The 18,057-nt window shown below is 41.2% G+C and overlaps 1 protein-coding gene across 1 annotated transcript in view; it reads right to left on the reverse strand.

Moving 5' to 3' along the window:
* Window positions 1-2,868: 2,868 nt before the first annotated feature.
* The window catches only part of ZNF462 (zinc finger protein 462), a gene marked incomplete at both ends in the record, with an annotated part of 51,748 nt that continues 36,559 nt past the window's right edge, over window positions 2,869-18,057 (reverse strand). Inside the window, 4 exons of the mRNA XM_080362643.1 lie at window positions 2,869-3,070; window positions 6,390-6,504; window positions 11,504-11,636; window positions 14,005-14,228. Of these exons, the coding sequence (XP_080218769.1) occupies window positions 2,869-3,070; window positions 6,390-6,504; window positions 11,504-11,636; window positions 14,005-14,228 (674 nt within the window). The remainder of the gene's footprint in view (window positions 3,071-6,389; window positions 6,505-11,503; window positions 11,637-14,004; window positions 14,229-18,057) is intronic.

Consider the following 18,057-nt stretch of genomic DNA (forward strand, 5'->3'; position numbering starts at 1 on the left):
TCTTCATTTCTATGTTTGGATTCAGGAGGAGTCAGCAGTTGGCCCTGGACCTCTTAAAGGACATTGGGCTGGTGGATAGTCAAGGCTTTATTTGAAGATATGGCAGACCCTAGACCTATGTGAACTAGGGGAAATCACTCCCCCTACCTGTAAATCCAAATTTCCCTGTGAAACAGGGGAGGAAAGAGTGCAGATGGGAAAAGTCAAGTTTTGCTCCCTCCCAGAGCTACCAGTTGTAGGACTGGTCTCTTGTACAGGCCTATCATCAGAGCAGCCGATACAAAACTATACACACACACAAGTGCACACTCTTAAAAAGATTTTATTAATTTTCTTTTTTTTTTTTTTTCTTAAAAAAAACAAACCCGTCAGTGCAACAGTTCAGTATCCCCTTCCTATCCCCCATCAGTAAGCAGTAATTTTAAAATCAGGAAATACCGAGTGCTGAAGCCAATGGGTTAGCATTTTGCTATTATTTCCTTCTGTCAAACTCTGAAAAAGTCCTCTGTATAAATTAAACAATGAAAAAAATGTTATTTTCAATTCTATGTCATTACAGTCAACAGAATCATAATGCATCTAAAATGTGTGTCCACAATATAGCAGGTATACATTTTTGGGAAAAGAAAAACAAAAGGAAAAATAATATGACATTCTAGGTTTGTTAAAAGGATAATGGTCCCGTATTTTTTATTAACAGGTTAGCAAAACAAAATCCAATGGATTACAATATTTACATGTTATTTGAAAAATAAAGTAGTGATAAAAGCATGTCACAATCATTTTTTTTTTCTTTTTCATTTTTGGTAACAATTACAAACACCCAATCCAGGTATGGAACTGTTTAAATACATTTGAAATGAGGCCAATTAAAAAACAAATACAGACACAAAATGTGTATTTATACTTATCCCTCAAATGTGTTTTTCCATGACATTCCCTCCCTACTTCAAAAAACAAAACAAAAAAACAACCAAAAAATAAAAGAAAAAATTAAAAAAACAAATAAAAAGAATCCCCCTAGCACACAACTGATGAATCCCCAAAAGCAAAACACCATGCTTCTCAAGTAGCACTTATTCCACAAATGCAACATTTTTGCCATCAATTTTATGTGAAGCTCTCTAGGACACCGTTTCCTCAGCAGCTTCCTACTTTCCCCCCTCCCCCTCCCACAGTTCCCCCCCAAAACAAAAAAAAACAAACAAAGACACATGCATTTCTAAAACTAGGTTTCAGTCAAGTACTTTCTACTTTTTGGAAAGAAAGTCCTTTTTTTTTTTTTGTCTTTTTTTTTTTAATTTTTTTTTTTTTTTTATTTTGTTCACAATCATAACATACCATGGGCACCAGATCCTGTACTTGTTGCTCAGGCAAAATTCCTGTTGAGTTTGGTAGGTTTTCCACCTGAGAAGTAGTGCAGGATCAGCCACTTAGGTATGCAGGTTCCTATTCATCCTACACTGCTCCCCTCACGCTAAAAGCTAAGGAGGGGAAAAACTTAGCAACTCCCTCTTGAATCGAGTAAAAGTAGTTCTCCAGGCTCAAGGTCGTATGTAACCGTTTCACCTCCACTTGCAAAAAGATGTGTTAACGGACACCCTTCCCTCCCACCACACCAAAACAAAAAGAAAACATGCACACCACAAATGTAAGAAAAAAGGCTGCCAATCTTAACAAAAAGTTACTGGTGTGAGACTGATAAATGTTAATATGACAAGCAACAGAATGGTTATGAGGACCTATGTGTTTGGCCCGTGAGCTGCATAGCTGTGCCGTAAGTTTGGTTCTTTAGTTTTTTTAAAAAAAAGTTAAAACTTCTTTGTTATTTCCATGTTTAAAATTAACAACAACAACAAAAAGTTCTATTCACAATATCTAGTCTCCTTTCCCTGTACCCCCCTTGAAAAGAAATACTTGTTTTACATGAGAAACTTAATTGTGCTGTATTTGTAACACCGCAGGCTGATAGAAAATAAACATGTGGCAAACAAAACTGCACAATCAGTCACATGAAATCTATCAAATCCTAAAATTATAACTGAACACTAACAAACAGCTTACCTGGAATAAAGGATGACAATTCACAAACAGTTATCTAGGAATTAAAGTCTCTCTCTCTTTTTTTTGTGTTTTTTTTTTTACTAAAATAATTAAAAAAATCACAGTATTTTAAGAAATAAAACCCACACTGGGATTTTAAGCACAATTTGTTTTCCTTTCTTTAAAACTTTTTTTCATTCTCCATTCACCACCTTGCTCAACAGTCTCTCTACATTTAACCACAATAACAACAGGTAGTACTGACAAATGCAGAGATTTCCCTTGGTTAATTCTGAGGTACTAGGAAACAGGTGACTGTTTTAAGCAAAGTAGTTTCTGTTCTGTTTTTGTTTTCCTTTTTTGTTTTCCTTTTTTTTTTTTTTTTTTTTCTTTTCTAAAGCAGTTGCATTCAGTCTGGAAAAGCATTATGTATTAAAACTAGAAAAACGCACACAAATTTGTGCGTTGAAAAGTTATCCCCCTACTTTTTCCACGCTCACGACGCTTCCATTCACAAACAATCCAAGTCTCCACTGCAAAGCACGACGTGTAATGTAGGAATACAGGGAGTTGCTTCATTAGTCCAAGACGAATGTAACTTCCCATGGTCAAGATCCAGAAGAAAAGATGCAGTGATGTAATGGAGCCACTTATTCCATCACTTAAATAACTTTAATATACACACACACACACAGGTACCAGTGCTTTGAAAATAGATCATTCAGTCCTAAAAGCAGCTTTATTTCTTCCTTCTGCCTATCCCATCCACCCGCCCCACCCCGTTCATCACTGTTCAAGTACGTTGATTCGTATCACACCAAACACTTATTCGTTTTTGGCCTCCGAGTTGTCTTGGAGAGGTTTGTCAGCAGCTACCACGCTGACTGCTGTTTCACTGTGGTGGGAATAATCCACCACCATTTGCTCAATGCATTCTTTTTCTTCTGGCAGTGTGCTAACAGTTTCTTCTACATCCTCCTTGGGCTGGCTGTTCTCACTGGTCCTGTGCTTGCTTTCGTTCAGTGCCCTGCAAAGCCGAGTGGCAGAGAACAGAAACACTTCTAGTCGATACAGAGAACAGCAAAGACAACCTATGAATACCTCCTGAGGGAGAAGAACAGATCACCTTCTAAAAAGGCAGACACACGCAGCCACACCATTGCTACCTCAAGCTCAAAAGGACAGGCAGTGAATGAAGCCACTAGTGCTACCCATGACATTTTAGCTTTGAAACCAAACCTTTATTTGCTCTATGCTGGGACAGATATGAGGTGAGAGGGAAAAAGCTCAACTCTGACTTGTAAAACTCTATTCCTCTTTTCCCAGTCCCTTGTAAACAAGACTTAAAAGGCACCAAAAAACAGGCAGAAGGAAAGAGTACTTTTCCCAAAGAGCTGAAGATTCAATAAAACTTCTTCTAAAGTTGCAAGATTTCACATACTTGTATTAGGCAAACAAGGGTAAGAGAAGTGACATTTTTCATCCCATCACAGTTAACACACAATATTGTATTCAAATGTCTTCCAAATGTCAGCAACCTTGAATGAAATCTACTCTTTGAAGAAACTCTGGTCATGCAAAGGCATCTATGCTACTGATGAGACCTTCCTCAAAAGAAGGAAAACTATTGTTTCAGAGATGCCTATCTTATCTGTGATGTGTATCATCCCTCAGTGTGCAAACTGCTATAGAAAGGCAAAGATCTTCACTATGAAGATGAACTAGTGAAATTCACTATGCACATCTTAGGAGGACTTCATTCAGATTGATTTTACTTCCCTGGAAGGTCTTAACATTCCTCTTCACATAATTCTTTGCAATGCTATGCAAGCTTAGCTGCAAGCATGAGAAAGAGATAAAACAACAAAGGGCAAAAAACCCAGTTCCTTCCGAGAGCATTCTGTAGAATTTTCTGCCATTTTTATGCTGCTCTGCAGGCAGTCAAAATCAACAGTACACTCCGGTAAAGTTAATCCTGGACCAAGTGATGTATCCATGGGCAAGGGTACTTGACCGTAAAGGGGCCCAAGATAGCTGGTTAGCATTCAGGGACTGCTTCTTCCAAGCTCAAGATCAGAGCATCCTGACACGTAGGAAGTCAAGGAAGGGAGCTGGGAGACCTGCGTAGTTAAACAGGGAACTGCTGGGCAAACTCAAGTGGAAGAGGAGAGTTTACAGATCATGGAAGGAGGGGCTGGCCACTTGGGAGAAATATAAGGCTGTTGTCAGAGGGTGTAGGGAGGCAACTAGGAAACCTAAGGCCTCCTTAGAATTAAACCTCGCGAGAGGGGTCAAGGATGACAGAAAGAGCTTTTTTAAATACGTGGCAGATGAAACTAACACCAGGGGCAAGGTAGGCCCACTGATGAACGAGGTGGGTGCCTTGGTGACAGAAGATACAGAGAAGGCAGAGTTACTGAATGCCGCCTTTGTCTCTGTCTACTCTGCCGGAGGCTGTTCTGAGAAGCCCCATACCCCTGAGGCCCCAGAGGAAGTCAGGACAACGGAGGAGTTTGCCTCAGTTGATAAGGACTGGGTTAGGGAGCAATTAAGCAATCTGGACATCCATAAATCCATGGGTCCAGATGAGATGGATCTGTGGGTGCCGAGGGAGCTGGCTGAAGTTATAGCTAGGCCACTCTTCATCATCTTTACTAAGGGAAATGGGAGAGGTGCCTGAGGACCAGAAGAAAGCAAATGTCACTCCAGTCTTCAAAAAGGGCAAGAAGGAGGACCTAGGTAACTATAGACCAGTCAGCCTCACCTCCATACATGGGAAGGTGATGGAACAACTTATCCTTGGTGCCATCTCAAGGGTAAGAGGGTCATTAGGGGCAGTCAACATGGCTACACCAAGGGGAAGTCATGCTTAACTAGCCTCATAGCCTTTTATGAGGACATAACCAGGTGGATAGATGATAGCAAAGCAGTGGATGTGATCTACCTTGACTTCAGTAAAGCATTTGACACAGTCTCCCACAGCATCCTCACAGCTAAACTGAGGGAGTGTGGTCTGGATGAACGGGTAGTGAGGTGAACTGTGAAATGGCCGAAGGAAAGAAGCCAGAGAGTTGTGGTCAATGGGGCAGAGTCTAGCTGGAGGCCTGTGTCTAGCGGAGTGCCTCAAGGGTTGGTACTGGGACCAGTACTATTCAATATATTCATCAACAACTTGGATGAGGGAATAGAGTGCACTATCAGCAAGTTTGCTGATGACACGAAGCTGAGAGGAGTGGCTGACATGCCAGAAGGTTGTGCTGCCATCCAGTGAGACCTGGACAGGCTGGAGAGTTTGAAGGGGAAAATTTTAATGAAATATGACAAGGGCAAGTATAGAGTCTTGCATCTGGGTAGAAACAACCCCAGATTCCAGTATAAGTAGGGGAACAACTTGTTAGAGAGCAGCATAGGGGAAAGGGACCAGAGGGTCCTGGTGGACAGCAGGATGACCATGAGCCAGCACTAGGCCCTTGTGGTCAGGAAAGCCAATGGCATCCTGGGGTGTATTAGAAGGGGGGTGTTTAATAGGTTGAGAGAGGTTCTCCTTCCCCTCTACTCTGCCCTGGTGAAACCGCATCCAGAATATTGTGTCCAGTTCTGGGCTCCTCAGTTGCAGAAAGACAGGGAACTGGTGGAGAGAGTCCAGCGCAGGGCAACAAAGATGATTAAGGGAGTGGAGCATCTCCCTTATGAGGAAAGGCTGAGGGAGCTGGGTCTCTTTAGTTTGGAGGAGACTGAGGTGTGACCTCATGAATGTTTATAAATATGTAAAGGGTGAATGTCAAGAGGATGGATCCAGGCTCTTCTCGGTGACAACCAGTGATAGGACAAGGGACAATGGGTACAAACTGGAACACAAGAGGTTCCACTTAAATATGAGAAGAAACTTCTTCACAGTAAGGGTGACAGAGCCTGGAACAGGCTGCCCAGGGAGGTTGTGGAGTCTCCTTCTCCGCAGACATTCATGACTCGCCTGGACACATTCCTGTGTGGCCTCATCTAGGTGTTTCTGTTCCAGCAGGAATATTGGACTAGATGATCTTTTGAGGTCCCTTCCAATCCCTAACATTCTGTGATTCACCTTTGGACAATCTTAAGTTTTAGAATCATAGTTAAACCCTACATTCTACAGCCACTCTGAGCAGCCGAGTTAAAAAGGATTAACAGGAACTTCCCATGCAGCAACACCTGATGACTGTATCCACACTTGTGACAGACAGAATTGTTCTTCATAGAACTGTGACTTCATCATGGGGCTTTTTGAGAGGTGAGGAATGAGGTGGGGGAATGCACAGAGATTTACTGTTACCTTTGTTGGTTTGGCAGAAGAGTGTAAAGCAACTTACATGCCGTGTCTCAGCACATGTCGCTCCCACTCAGAGCCTTCTGTAAATGATCGGCCACAGAACTCACATGGGAAGCGCTTCTCTGGAGCACCGCTGTCAGGAAACATCAGGGAATCTGGAAAAAGGCAGCACAGCCTGTGAATTCAGAAGTGACTAGGCAAGAAGGGACCACTGTGATCCTACTTTGATCTATTCTGTTGCACCTTCTCACCCATGAGAAGCAAAAGGACTTATCTATCAAATAACTTTGCTTGTGAAATTGCAACTCCCTCAAAGCAAAGTGACCCTGCAAGCAACAAATCCTATTCTAAGTCTTAAAGCATCCCTGCAAGTAAGGGTAACGAGCTACCTACTACTCCCTGTTCCTGTATTTCAACAAATGAAGAGACTGCGGAGTCTTAACTGTAAACCAAAACTGAGAGGTTTAGGGCTGAAATGGCTTGAAAGCAAAATAAAAAAGCCATTAAAGCCCATCTATAATTTTTAATTGGTAGTACGAATTTTAGGAAAGAAAGACTTGGTATATTTAACACATGATCCTCATAATTAATAGATATCCCTTCATCATTAAGTCTTATGGGTTAAGTCCTGCATCTCAACTGCATAGGTGTTTCATCCCATCCTAATCTTTTACACAAAGTGCTTGGAGCCTCATTTGCGGAAGTGTCAAGCACCTAATAATATGACTAAAGTCACTGGCAGCTCAGGGAGCAGAACTTCTGAAAGTCAAGCTCCATGTGAACACAGCCAGCTTTAACAAAAGATGAAACATTTTCTCACAAATTAAGAAGATCACCACACAAGTCATTAAAAATAATTGCATGGACTATCTCACTTGATTCTTTTGCTGGAAATGAGACAGCACCATCTGCTCAGAGCATTAATTCCTTAGCAGGGATTATCTTAAGCAAGAAATCAACAGAATGTCTTTCTGACTCCTCCCAAACTACATAATAAAAAGGATTTTGCTCCATTTTGGTTCTGATCTCTGCTCCCTTGATTTCTTCACTCTCATATTTACTCTGTTTATGATCAGCCTGTGAACTTAAAATTGCCCACACATTTTCTATTATCTGTATGTAAGTCTTGTAAATGTATTTTTGTGACACATTTCTCACTAGTTAGCCTTTACTAAAGTTCAATGTGGAATGGTTCTTAACACCACTTTTGCCTCTTCCCCCTAAAAGAAAAAAAAACCACTTTGTATTTCTTACTGTCAGGGATTTATTATGTGCTTAAATATCACACAGCGAGGTACTGTGTCAACGGGAATACCAGAAAGTCAGTCAATGCCATTAGTTCAGTTTACATCTGGATTTTAAAACCTTATGTGCAGAATAAATTTATATACACACCAGTATAATATTTATGGAGGGTAAAAGTTTTAGAGGTAAATGCTGCTGTTCTGTACAAGAACATGCTTATCACAAATAGGAAGTTTTTTCTGGGTCCCTGCAGAGAGGAAGCATAAAACATAGAGGATGTTTTGCTCAAACACGGAGGGGGTTAGGGTTGTTCAGCCTAGAGAAAAGAAGTTCTCAGGAAGACCTTGTGGTGGCCTTTCAGTTCTTAGAAGGGGCTTATGAGAAAGATGGAGAGAGACTTTTTACCAGGGCCTGTAGTGACCAGACAAGGGGTAACAACTTTAAACTGAGAGAAGGTAGGTTTAGGTTGGACATACGGAAGAAAATTTTTAAGATGAGGGTGTTGAGATGCTGGTACAGGTTGGCCAGAGAAGGTGTGGATGCCTCATCATTAGAAGTGTTCAAGGTCAGGTTGGTGGCGCTTTGAGTAACCTGATCTAGTGAAAGACGTCTCTGCTCATGGCAGGGAGGTTGGGCTGTATGATCTTTGGAGGTCTCTTCCAACCCGAACCAGTCCATGATTTAGCCTTGCAACTCCCATTAAGATTAGCAAGTGATACTCTAGTAAATCCATCACCTCTTCAGAAAACACTATCTTATTGACCCTACTTCCTCATCAGTTTTGGTTTTAGGGCTGTGAATTTGGACTGCTTCTCCAAAGGAGTATCAGAAACTGCTCTTATCTGAGGCCTGCAGAAGAGAGATGACAGACTGCACAGACATCTGACTCTCTGTGGTTTTTCTGCGTCACATGTACAAGCACTCATGGACATTTATTTTTGTCTACTGGGGAAAAACACCTCTTGATTCCAGTTTCTGCCAAGACAAAAACATAAAGGTCAGTAAAGAAAGACAGACCCTCTGGGATACAGTGCCTACAACAAGGAGCTGTTCTTTCCATGGTGTATGCCAGACACTTTCTTTTCCCCCATCATCTTCTTCCTCCTAGGTCAATATATTTTCTACTATCCTTTACCAGCAGCCAATCTCTCCCTTTCTTTTCCATCCAAAACAGCAGTTGAGCTCTGCTGAACTCTGCTGCCCAGCTCTGCCTGTTCACATGGGCAACAGCCCTTCTCTGGTTTGCTGTCCAACAGGCCATTTGGAGAAGTAACACACTCTTCTTCACACCTTCAGTACTGCCCACACCAGTCTGAAGTCAAAATTAAGGCAGCTGTTTGACTCATGGGAAGAAATCCTGGTTCTGAGAAAGTCACAGACATCAGAGGGTTCAGACAGCATTTGCTTCCAGATACCTGGAGCGCACAGAGGCACTCAGTAAATCCCACTTCCTGCTAACACCACAAAGACTAGAATTGTCAAAAGCATATGAGAGGCACACAGGATTACACAGTTTGATGTGGTTTGAAAGCTGTGACAACATTAGCCACTGTGACAGACTCTATTTAAAACCATAAGTCTGGTCATCTGCTAACAGGGTAAACGATTTCTGTGTTAGAACTACCTTCTGAAAGTATATACAGAGATGTCAGCACACAGCTCAGCATCCAACCACACCTTCAGTTCCTGTCTCACTAGGACACTTTGAAAGTGTACCTTGCATCTCGCACCTTATAGTGGTAATCCACAATTTGTCTTGAAAAATATAGTCAATATATCTGGATCTTTTCTAAATAATCTTGCTGTAGTAGAAATAAGGGGTTTCCGCATTTTCTACCTATTTTACTGTAAAATATTGGAAATGGTTACAGATTAAAAAAGAAAAAGAATAACAATGTTGAAACATCCACCCTACAGGCCAGTCAGGAAAGAACAGCTGCATAACAAACTTGGAAATATGCATGATTTTCTTAGACTGGTCATCTGAACAAGCATGCAGAAATCACTTTAGCCAGTGATTTAAAAAACACAGATACAGCCAAAAAAAAAGTACAAAATAGACATTAGAATTATTAAGATATTATCCCTTGTTTAACTATTGATCACATGAAACATGGGGATAACACATCTATTTTCTCTGCAAATTTAAATCTCCAGCATAGAAAGTCATATTTTTACATTTTCACTGTGTAACCTAAAGCCATTTTTTCCTATGAACTTGACCCTGCCCTTTCCCCCTCCCCATGGTGCATTTATGTAGATTTTTAAGGCTTGGCAGATATCACCTTCTCCTTGATCTAGATACCATGGCTCCAAGGTCACTTCAGCACCTATGCTTGCATGTAATGCTAAGGTAATCCTCACAAGGACAGCATGACTCTTCATCCCCTGCTAGCTGTGGGTCTATACAAAACAATCAGCCTGTAACATCTGCTACTAAGGTAAGCTGGTCCTCTGGTCAAGTTATTACACAACTGGTGTTATGGCCATGAAGCTCTGAGGGATAACGCTGTGCGCCGACACCCAAGCACGTTTGCATATGAGTTACTAACGTTAAGCTTTCAAATGCACATAGATCAAACACCCCTCTAGGTTCTCCTCTGATTTTTCTACTGCTCTACCTAAGATCTTTTGAAGGATACTTTTCTTTAAAACATAAATGGTTTCCTAATCAACTTGCTTCCTTTCTCATTTAAATAAAAGCTATCACTAACCAGACTTGAAGTGAAGCGCTGGTGACAAGCGCAGACCAAATTCCTGCTGCAGGGACAATAAACAAAGGCCAAGACACTGAGGTTTTTCTATTAAAAGGTAAGAAGCACGATCTGAGCCCCTTCTGTTCTGTCAACAACCTGTGAATCCAGAAGTGTGAATTTTTCAAGGTCTGAAAAGATGTAGGGAGACTTTTTTTTTTTTTTTGTGAACAATTCCTCAGTGAGACTGAAAACTGAAAATTCAGGAGGCAAAAGGTATGAACATGGTGGCATACCATTAGTTAAAGTACACAGAAGGTGGCTAAATGCGGTTGTCAGCATCAAGAGGGTGGCTGACCCCAGGAAACTGACATTCAGACATCAAGGGCTAATGATGTCAAAGAGTTGTAAACATGCTGTATTTGACTGACTAACTGCACCAGAGCAGACTACACAACACACAGTTTACACCAGATAATGCAATAACCTGTTTTTCATGGGGAAACGTTGTTGGAAGGGAAGGGCAGGAAACCCTTAGTTCAATTTACAGAGAACTTACTTTTTCTCTGCTGATCTAACTTCAACCAAACCAAAAGCATTAGCAAGCAGATGGTGTAGCCTTGCTGAAGTCAGTGGAACACGTCTTAAACACAAACTCGGGCACACATTTAAATACATAGCAGTACAGGTGGGGCATGGACATATCCTGGCTCCAGAGCTGCCAACTGCAGCAACTGCAACAGGACTGACTCTGTCTGACAAGGAATGCTGGGCATGGAGTTAATAACAGCCCACAAAAAAGTTTGGCCATGACCCCTTCATCCTTCACTTGAACAATGCTGAGTGAAAAGCTGAAAATTCATTACCAAAACAGAAAATATGACGGACGACTAAAATACTTCACTTACGTAGTTTTCAAAGCCCTTACAGATGTTATCTGCGTAGGAAGATAAGTCACACATGCTATCTGTGTTTTCTCATAGTATAAATTTTCTTAACAGACAGAAAACTTGTAATAAGGATTAGAAAAACAAGATTTCCCCAGGAGCAGTGTCTTCACAAAAGCCCCATTCTGCTCCTGCTGGCATGCCTTCATGGCTCCACAGGAATGTACTGTAGAGTCAACAGCTGACCTTGCTCCGTGGGACTGGTGGGGCATGTTGCAGTGCCAAAAAACCCAAAAAAACCCCAAAAAAACCAGAAGAGCTGCACTGACCTCTCTCTTCAGTCTGGGGACTTAACTCTTCTTCTTTTTCTTCTTCATCACTGCTGGAGCTTTCTGTCTTCCCCTTCATTTGTTCCAACTGGTCCAAGTTAACCCGTCCAACAAGCTCAAAATTACGACTCACCTTTGAAAGATACGCTTTTGTCAGCAATCATTTGCTACTCAGAAAAATAATCACATTTGCAAAACGAAATTGAGTACACATCAAAGTCTACCCAGCTAGAGGGGACATAGAGTCACCCAGTCAAATTAAGGCTCACTTCAACTACTCTTCTTTTGCTGTTCATTCTGCGCTTCCCATTTTTTGTTTTCAAAAATTAATGACATTCAGTAAAATGCCTATATTTCTTCCCGGTTTTGGTGTATTAAAACAAACAAACAAAAAGTCCAAGAAATGTAAAACACTTCAAGTTGTAGTCTCTTTTAATGGGACTGTTCAACTGCTGTGATCAAACACTGCACATCCACACTGAAAGAAAACTCTTTGTGACTGGTTCATTCAGCTTCATTCATGAAAGGATGGGTCTTTTACTAAGCACATGGCTGCTGTGTGCTGCATACACTTTCACTCATTAATAACAGATTAATTTTCATTACGAATGGCTGCAAAGTGCTTTGCAAACTGATACACAGACTATAATGGGAACACTTCACCCAGCAGTCAAATTCAGCTAAACCCAGGGTGAAATGCACCAGCTACTTAACAGCTCACAGCAGCAGTATGAAAGGAGCAGCTTAGGGCACGGAAGTCAGGAACTCCATTACATCCAACAGAAACAGCAGAGGAGCAGCCCAGATTTACAGTAGAGGCAGAAAGCATGGAGTGTGACCAGGACGCTAGGGCATCTTGTTGGATGACAAGCACCCTCTGAGCTCATTGATCGCTGTTGGGAAGGATTTTGGATTCATCTTTCATGCAAAGAGACAGCCCTCCAGCAGCTCAGGCACTGAGCCACAGAGGCAGACAGGATGGAGACAGAGGAACAAGCATGGTACAACAGCTCCTGCAGGATGCTGAATAAAATATCAACACCCACTGAATATTTTTTATCCCTCTGTGGGAAAGGGAATGTGAATGAACCTACGCAGCATGTGAATTAGACTGTAGTATATCTCCAAACAGCAAACTATTCTAAATGCTGTGCTGTTCAAATTCCTAGCACTACTCTGTACAGACAGTTGTGATGAAGTTCCCTGACTTAACACATTACCCATTGAGATTTAAACAAACAAGACCATATGCAAAGCACTTAATTCAGCTGAGCTCATGCACAGGAACTCTTTAAGGTGCAATATCATTTGGGTATCTGAGACCAGAACTTGGACACAAATAAGCGAAATGTAAATTACCAAAGAGAAAGGGGGAAAATATACCCTAAACTACTAGTACCATCACTGCATGTCTGGATTGGAAGGGAGAAGTAAGTAAGGGAACAATCTTCCCAGCCTGATGCACTGTGTGAAAAGAATGAGGAACAGTGCCTCCTGGATACAGCAGGTGCCTTGTTATGGTGACCTGGAGGCATGGAGCATCTCACACACCCTGTGAACTGCAGACAGCTCTCCGGAAGTAATAAAGAAGAGGGCAGATAAGCATATGAGGCCAATGTAAGTTTATTGAGTTGGTTTTTATAAGACAGCTAAATATTTTTTAAGCATGAAAAGCTTTGCTGGGACTTCTGCTGCTAATACTGCCAATATAAACGTACTTGGCTGCAAGAAGAGTATCATTCAGGCAATGAATCAGGAGTTTTCAGTGAGGACCTGCAAAGCTCAACTCCAACAGGCAGAGGCATATAGCTGCCTCCCCTGGAAATGTGACAAGGAAGCACTCTAAAAAATACTCCAAAACACATCTCAGTTCTAGAATTTCAGTGTCTCTCAGCTACACAGCTCACAGTTAGAGAAATTAAAAGCTAACAATCTGTGAGAAGCCTCTAATAACTTCTCAGAGACTGCTTCATGTCTGCACTCAGGAATTCCACAAAAACTCCAAAGCAGGCTTACCTTGGGACGTGGTTATACCTGCTGTTCATCTTTCCCTTGTTAAATGTAAACGGGGAAGTATTGCCTTCTTTGTTATTAAAATATGCATGGCATGTCACGCTGCTGAAGTAGCCAGAGTAATCTCACATTTGGAATCTCCTGCCTTTTACAGAGGCTGAATCATACAGCTTTAATATTTCTTCACAGCCCTTTTTCCCCCCTCTTTAAATAAACCTAGTATACGCAAGGGACTTCTCCAGGTAATTATACTCCGCATACAACGGTTTGCCAAGTCTGATCAATCTGAACAGCTTTAGAAACCATCAATTTTAAGTGTCCAAAGAAAAATAGAAAGTGAGGGTCAACACAGGATTAGCTTCCAGATTTGGGGAGGGAGGGAAAAAACCCCCAACAGCAAGTTAGCTACTCAGATTTGACATGCAAGTAAACTGATTCTGCATTTGCAAAGAGTAGATCACTACAAATTAAAACTATTTGGATGTTACCTTGTGCTCATCTCGAAGGTGAGTGTCCAGCTCCTCTGTGTGTTTGGTCTCATAATAGCAGAGTTGGCATTTGTAAGGTTTCAGTTCATTGTGCTTCTCTATGTGCTGCTGCAAGCTCTCATCACTGGAGCAGGTAAAGGTACACTTATCACAGCGGAAAACAACTCCCTGCAAGTACTTTGACAGTTTTGAACGGCAGACTTCAATGGGAACGACTCGCTCTTCTGTAGGGAAAGGACAACATTCATTTAACAAATTTTATGAAATAGCAGGCCCACATGTCAACAGTTTGGGCACTACCACCCACACAAGGAACAGGATCTTCCATATGGGTTGTCAGTCTGTCTATGAAAGAATGAGAGCTAAGTTGGATGGACACAAAAAACACAAGACAACAATTTGTCCTTCAGTGAGTGGGATAATTCTCCAAGGCTACAAATGCAGGTGTCCTCATAAATAGGACTGCTTATTGGGTGAAGAGAATGGGAATGGAGGTTTTGGGGCAAATGAGGCTCTATCTGTGAGTCAGAGTAGCAGAGCCTGGGAATACAAAACCAGCTATAAAACAGCCAGATCAAAAGTTCATTTTGGCTCAGCACTTGACAGCAGCCAGCTAGAAATGTAATAAACAGGGAAGCTGCAGGGTGTTTCCCAATGCATCACCCTGCCAGCTCTATAAAAATCAGAGTGGGTATCCTCACCATTACATCTAAGGCTACTCTGTGGGGACTGAGAGGGTAAGCAAGGCGGCACCTTTCCCTGGAAGAAGCTGTGCAGGTCAGTCAGGGGCAGAAACTTCCCAGCACAACCACAGCTTTCAGAAAGCTTGCAAAATCTGTATGCATGTCATGTCACACTTCCCACAGTTCAAATCATGGATATAGGCATGCACTGAAAATGCTCTTGCTGAGTTATTAAATTCTCCACTTCTCAAGCAAAGCACTGACCCTTAACAGAGTGGCAATCACTGTCAGCCATTTGACAGAGCCAGAACTGGGTGCACATAACACTCATCCACTGTGGTTCCATGAGCTGTGTGCACAAGGGAAACCCCAAATTTGATTCTTCAGCTGAGTGTCACCAGAAGATTCTTATTATGGGCTTTTGTTACTCAAGTGGCCTTTTGATCTAGAACAGTGACATTCAGTATTGTTACTCCTTATGGATCACAGGAGGAGTCTGATCTTTCTCATGCAGGTTCATCCATAATGACAGACTAAAACAAACAAATGAAAAAAACAGGCCTGAATCTCAGAAGGTAGACATAAAGGCTATGGGAATGTGAGACACTGCAATCCACACACGGATCTGAGTCAATGGGCCCTTTTCTTTAGTGAGGATGGTAATATCACATCCAAAGACAACTACAGAAATAGAAACCCCCTTAAGGTTTCTGGAAGGTGGCAAAAGCTCCATTGTTCATTCACCTTAGGCCAATCCACATGCCACTGCTGCTCACAAGACTTCTTTCTACAGGCCAACAAAATGTTCCACCCTGCTCAGCTTCTCCCTGAACACAAAAGTTAACCTTTCTCATAACCTTCCTCTTTGGCCTCTTCAAAAAGTGGAAGTTTTCCCCAAAGCTATGCCTTAAGAAAAACAACCTGTGGACTTAAAATTCTCTTCTACACCAACAACAGCTTCTCTAGCTATAAAGACACCAAGTTGTGGCCATTCAGAGTGGGAAAAGGGGAGAGAATAGGGTCTAACAGACAACAGAATTTAAAGCTGTGATTCTGGGGTCATAAGAAGACTTTTTTACAAGGTCGTTGCAGCTGTGTGCTTTCGAACTCACTGAAATAAGTGACACAGCTGGTTTCAAAAGTGAAAAAGTCAAGTGAAGTTTTCAAAAAGAGAAATACTCATTAAAATATTTGAAAATTCACTTCTCCTCTAGCACCTGACACAGATTAAAAAGCTAAAACATGGTCTGGTATAAAACTTTTTTATCTAACAGTCTGGAGTAATGCAGCATTCCCTAATTCACGTTAGCAAAACTTATTATCTCACAATCAGACACACACACTCCCCAAATCAAAGGCATCACAATAACGGGAGAAAGGCAAAATAAACATAAACATCAATTCTAGCCTGAAGGATTTCGCTTTCAGGGGATGATTTAAAACTTTTACATGATGTAAGCTTCCTCCAAGCAATGATTTTGGAACTTGCAGGTTATTTGAATCCAGAACCTTCATAGGTTCTCTTAACTCCACTTTGCTCCTACAAAGTTATGTTCATTTAATTACTCTTTTTGAATGCACTTAAATCTGGGCAACTGACAAGATTACAGGAAACCATAAAGCCCCACACACAAATTGAAAGAGGTAGCTTCTTTATCCATGTGTAGACTTCTTCAAAGTTCAGCAGTGTCTAAACAAAGACTATTGCATACACCTCACCAAAAAATGTCCTGAATTGTGGAACAATTTAACGAGAGGTGTTATTAAAAATCAACAACAAAATGAACACCTAAAAGCATCATTTTGGTTTAACAAACCAAATCCTTCTATGACAGTGAAATATTCAGGCTACTTGTAATGCAGATCAGAGATCAAACTGAAAGGTCATTAATGCACTAGGTATTTGCAGTATGGTAGCTCAAAGTAGACGCACATTTTATTGCTCAAGGCATAAAAGACCCCATGACCCTTTCAGTCCTCAGCTGTAAGGAAATAATCTTTGCCCATCAACACACCACAGCAGATACGAGTTATCTCCTTCCCTTTAAAGGTAAACAAAGTACAAACAAAACAGTCCTACTATCTAGACATGGACCAATTATTTGGTCATGTTGAGTGTTTGAAAATATGCATTTTTGCCTGAAAATCCAAGCTACAGTCACGGAACATGTTGCATATGCATTCCAGTAGCCAAAAGCAAGCACAACATAAGGGTTCTGCATACATCAATGAAGCTGTGCATACCAGGAATAATGCCAAAAATAATGCTGTGTAAGCAATGAGGTTATGTAGCCATGAAGCCTTTGGGGAGGTAGACAAATTTGAAAATTTGAGTTTTTTATCCTAAATTTACAATTCAAAATAATTTGGTGTGATTTCTGTTAAATGGAAGAACAAAGTCACTCTTTTGTTCTCACTATCAGAAAGAGAATAAAATGATCGCTAAAAGAAAAAAAAAATATTGCGCTAAGGATTTTAAAGTAGACCCAATTGTGATCTTGGTAAGTTGTATTTAGCCCTGAAAAAATACCAATGTGTTTCAAAATATGTGATGGGAATGGAACTGGAAGGAATAATGAAAACTAATTGCAATGTCCAGACTAAATTAAAGGCCAACACCTCTGCAGCCATGGAGCAAAAGTTCACTGTCTCCTCCTCTCTCCCCAGGCTTGCCTGTCATGAAGGCCAGAAAGAACTCAAGAGCCAAATTTCTTCTCTTCACCTACCTGTACAGCAGCTTCTGTCTGTGTCAGTTCCCTGCTACAGGCCACCTGTAATGAGTCTGACCTCCATCTGTGACTGCAGAAGGGATGCTGAACCACTTTTACACTGATGAGGAATAGGTGATACAGAGAAGGAGACTCTTGAAGGCTTCCTGTTTGCCCTCATTCTTGATGAGAAGCAAATTCCTTGCCTAATTTTTTCTCAATAAGCAGTCAGCCTTCTAGCTGATAATACTTTAGACCTGTAAACCCAAGCTTCTGTAGCCACTGATTAAGAAGCAAATAAACTCTCCATTTCAAGCACATGCTGTTTCACCAAGGATGAGGGATGCAGCAACTTGGAAGTAATGTAAGAGTCATGCATCTGTAAGCATGTCCTTTTACACAAGAGGAACATTAACTATGAAATGGATCAAATCCTTCACTCTTGATTTCACACACTGCACCACTCCATCTACCTCAAAACTAATTTTCTTGGACCACAGATCAGGGCTATTCCCTTATTTTACCAATGCAATGGCTATAAAAAAGGAAGGCTAGCTCAGACTACATTTATTGTCACTTAGTCTCTCTTTCAGTGGATATTAAATCTTGTCAAAATTGTCTGCTTCAGCTGCCACATAATTAAATACAACAGTAGAGGGTTT

This window comes from Nesoenas mayeri (genome assembly GCF_963082525.1).
Source record: "Nesoenas mayeri genome assembly, chromosome: Z".
Taxonomy (NCBI): domain Eukaryota; kingdom Metazoa; phylum Chordata; class Aves; order Columbiformes; family Columbidae; genus Nesoenas; species Nesoenas mayeri.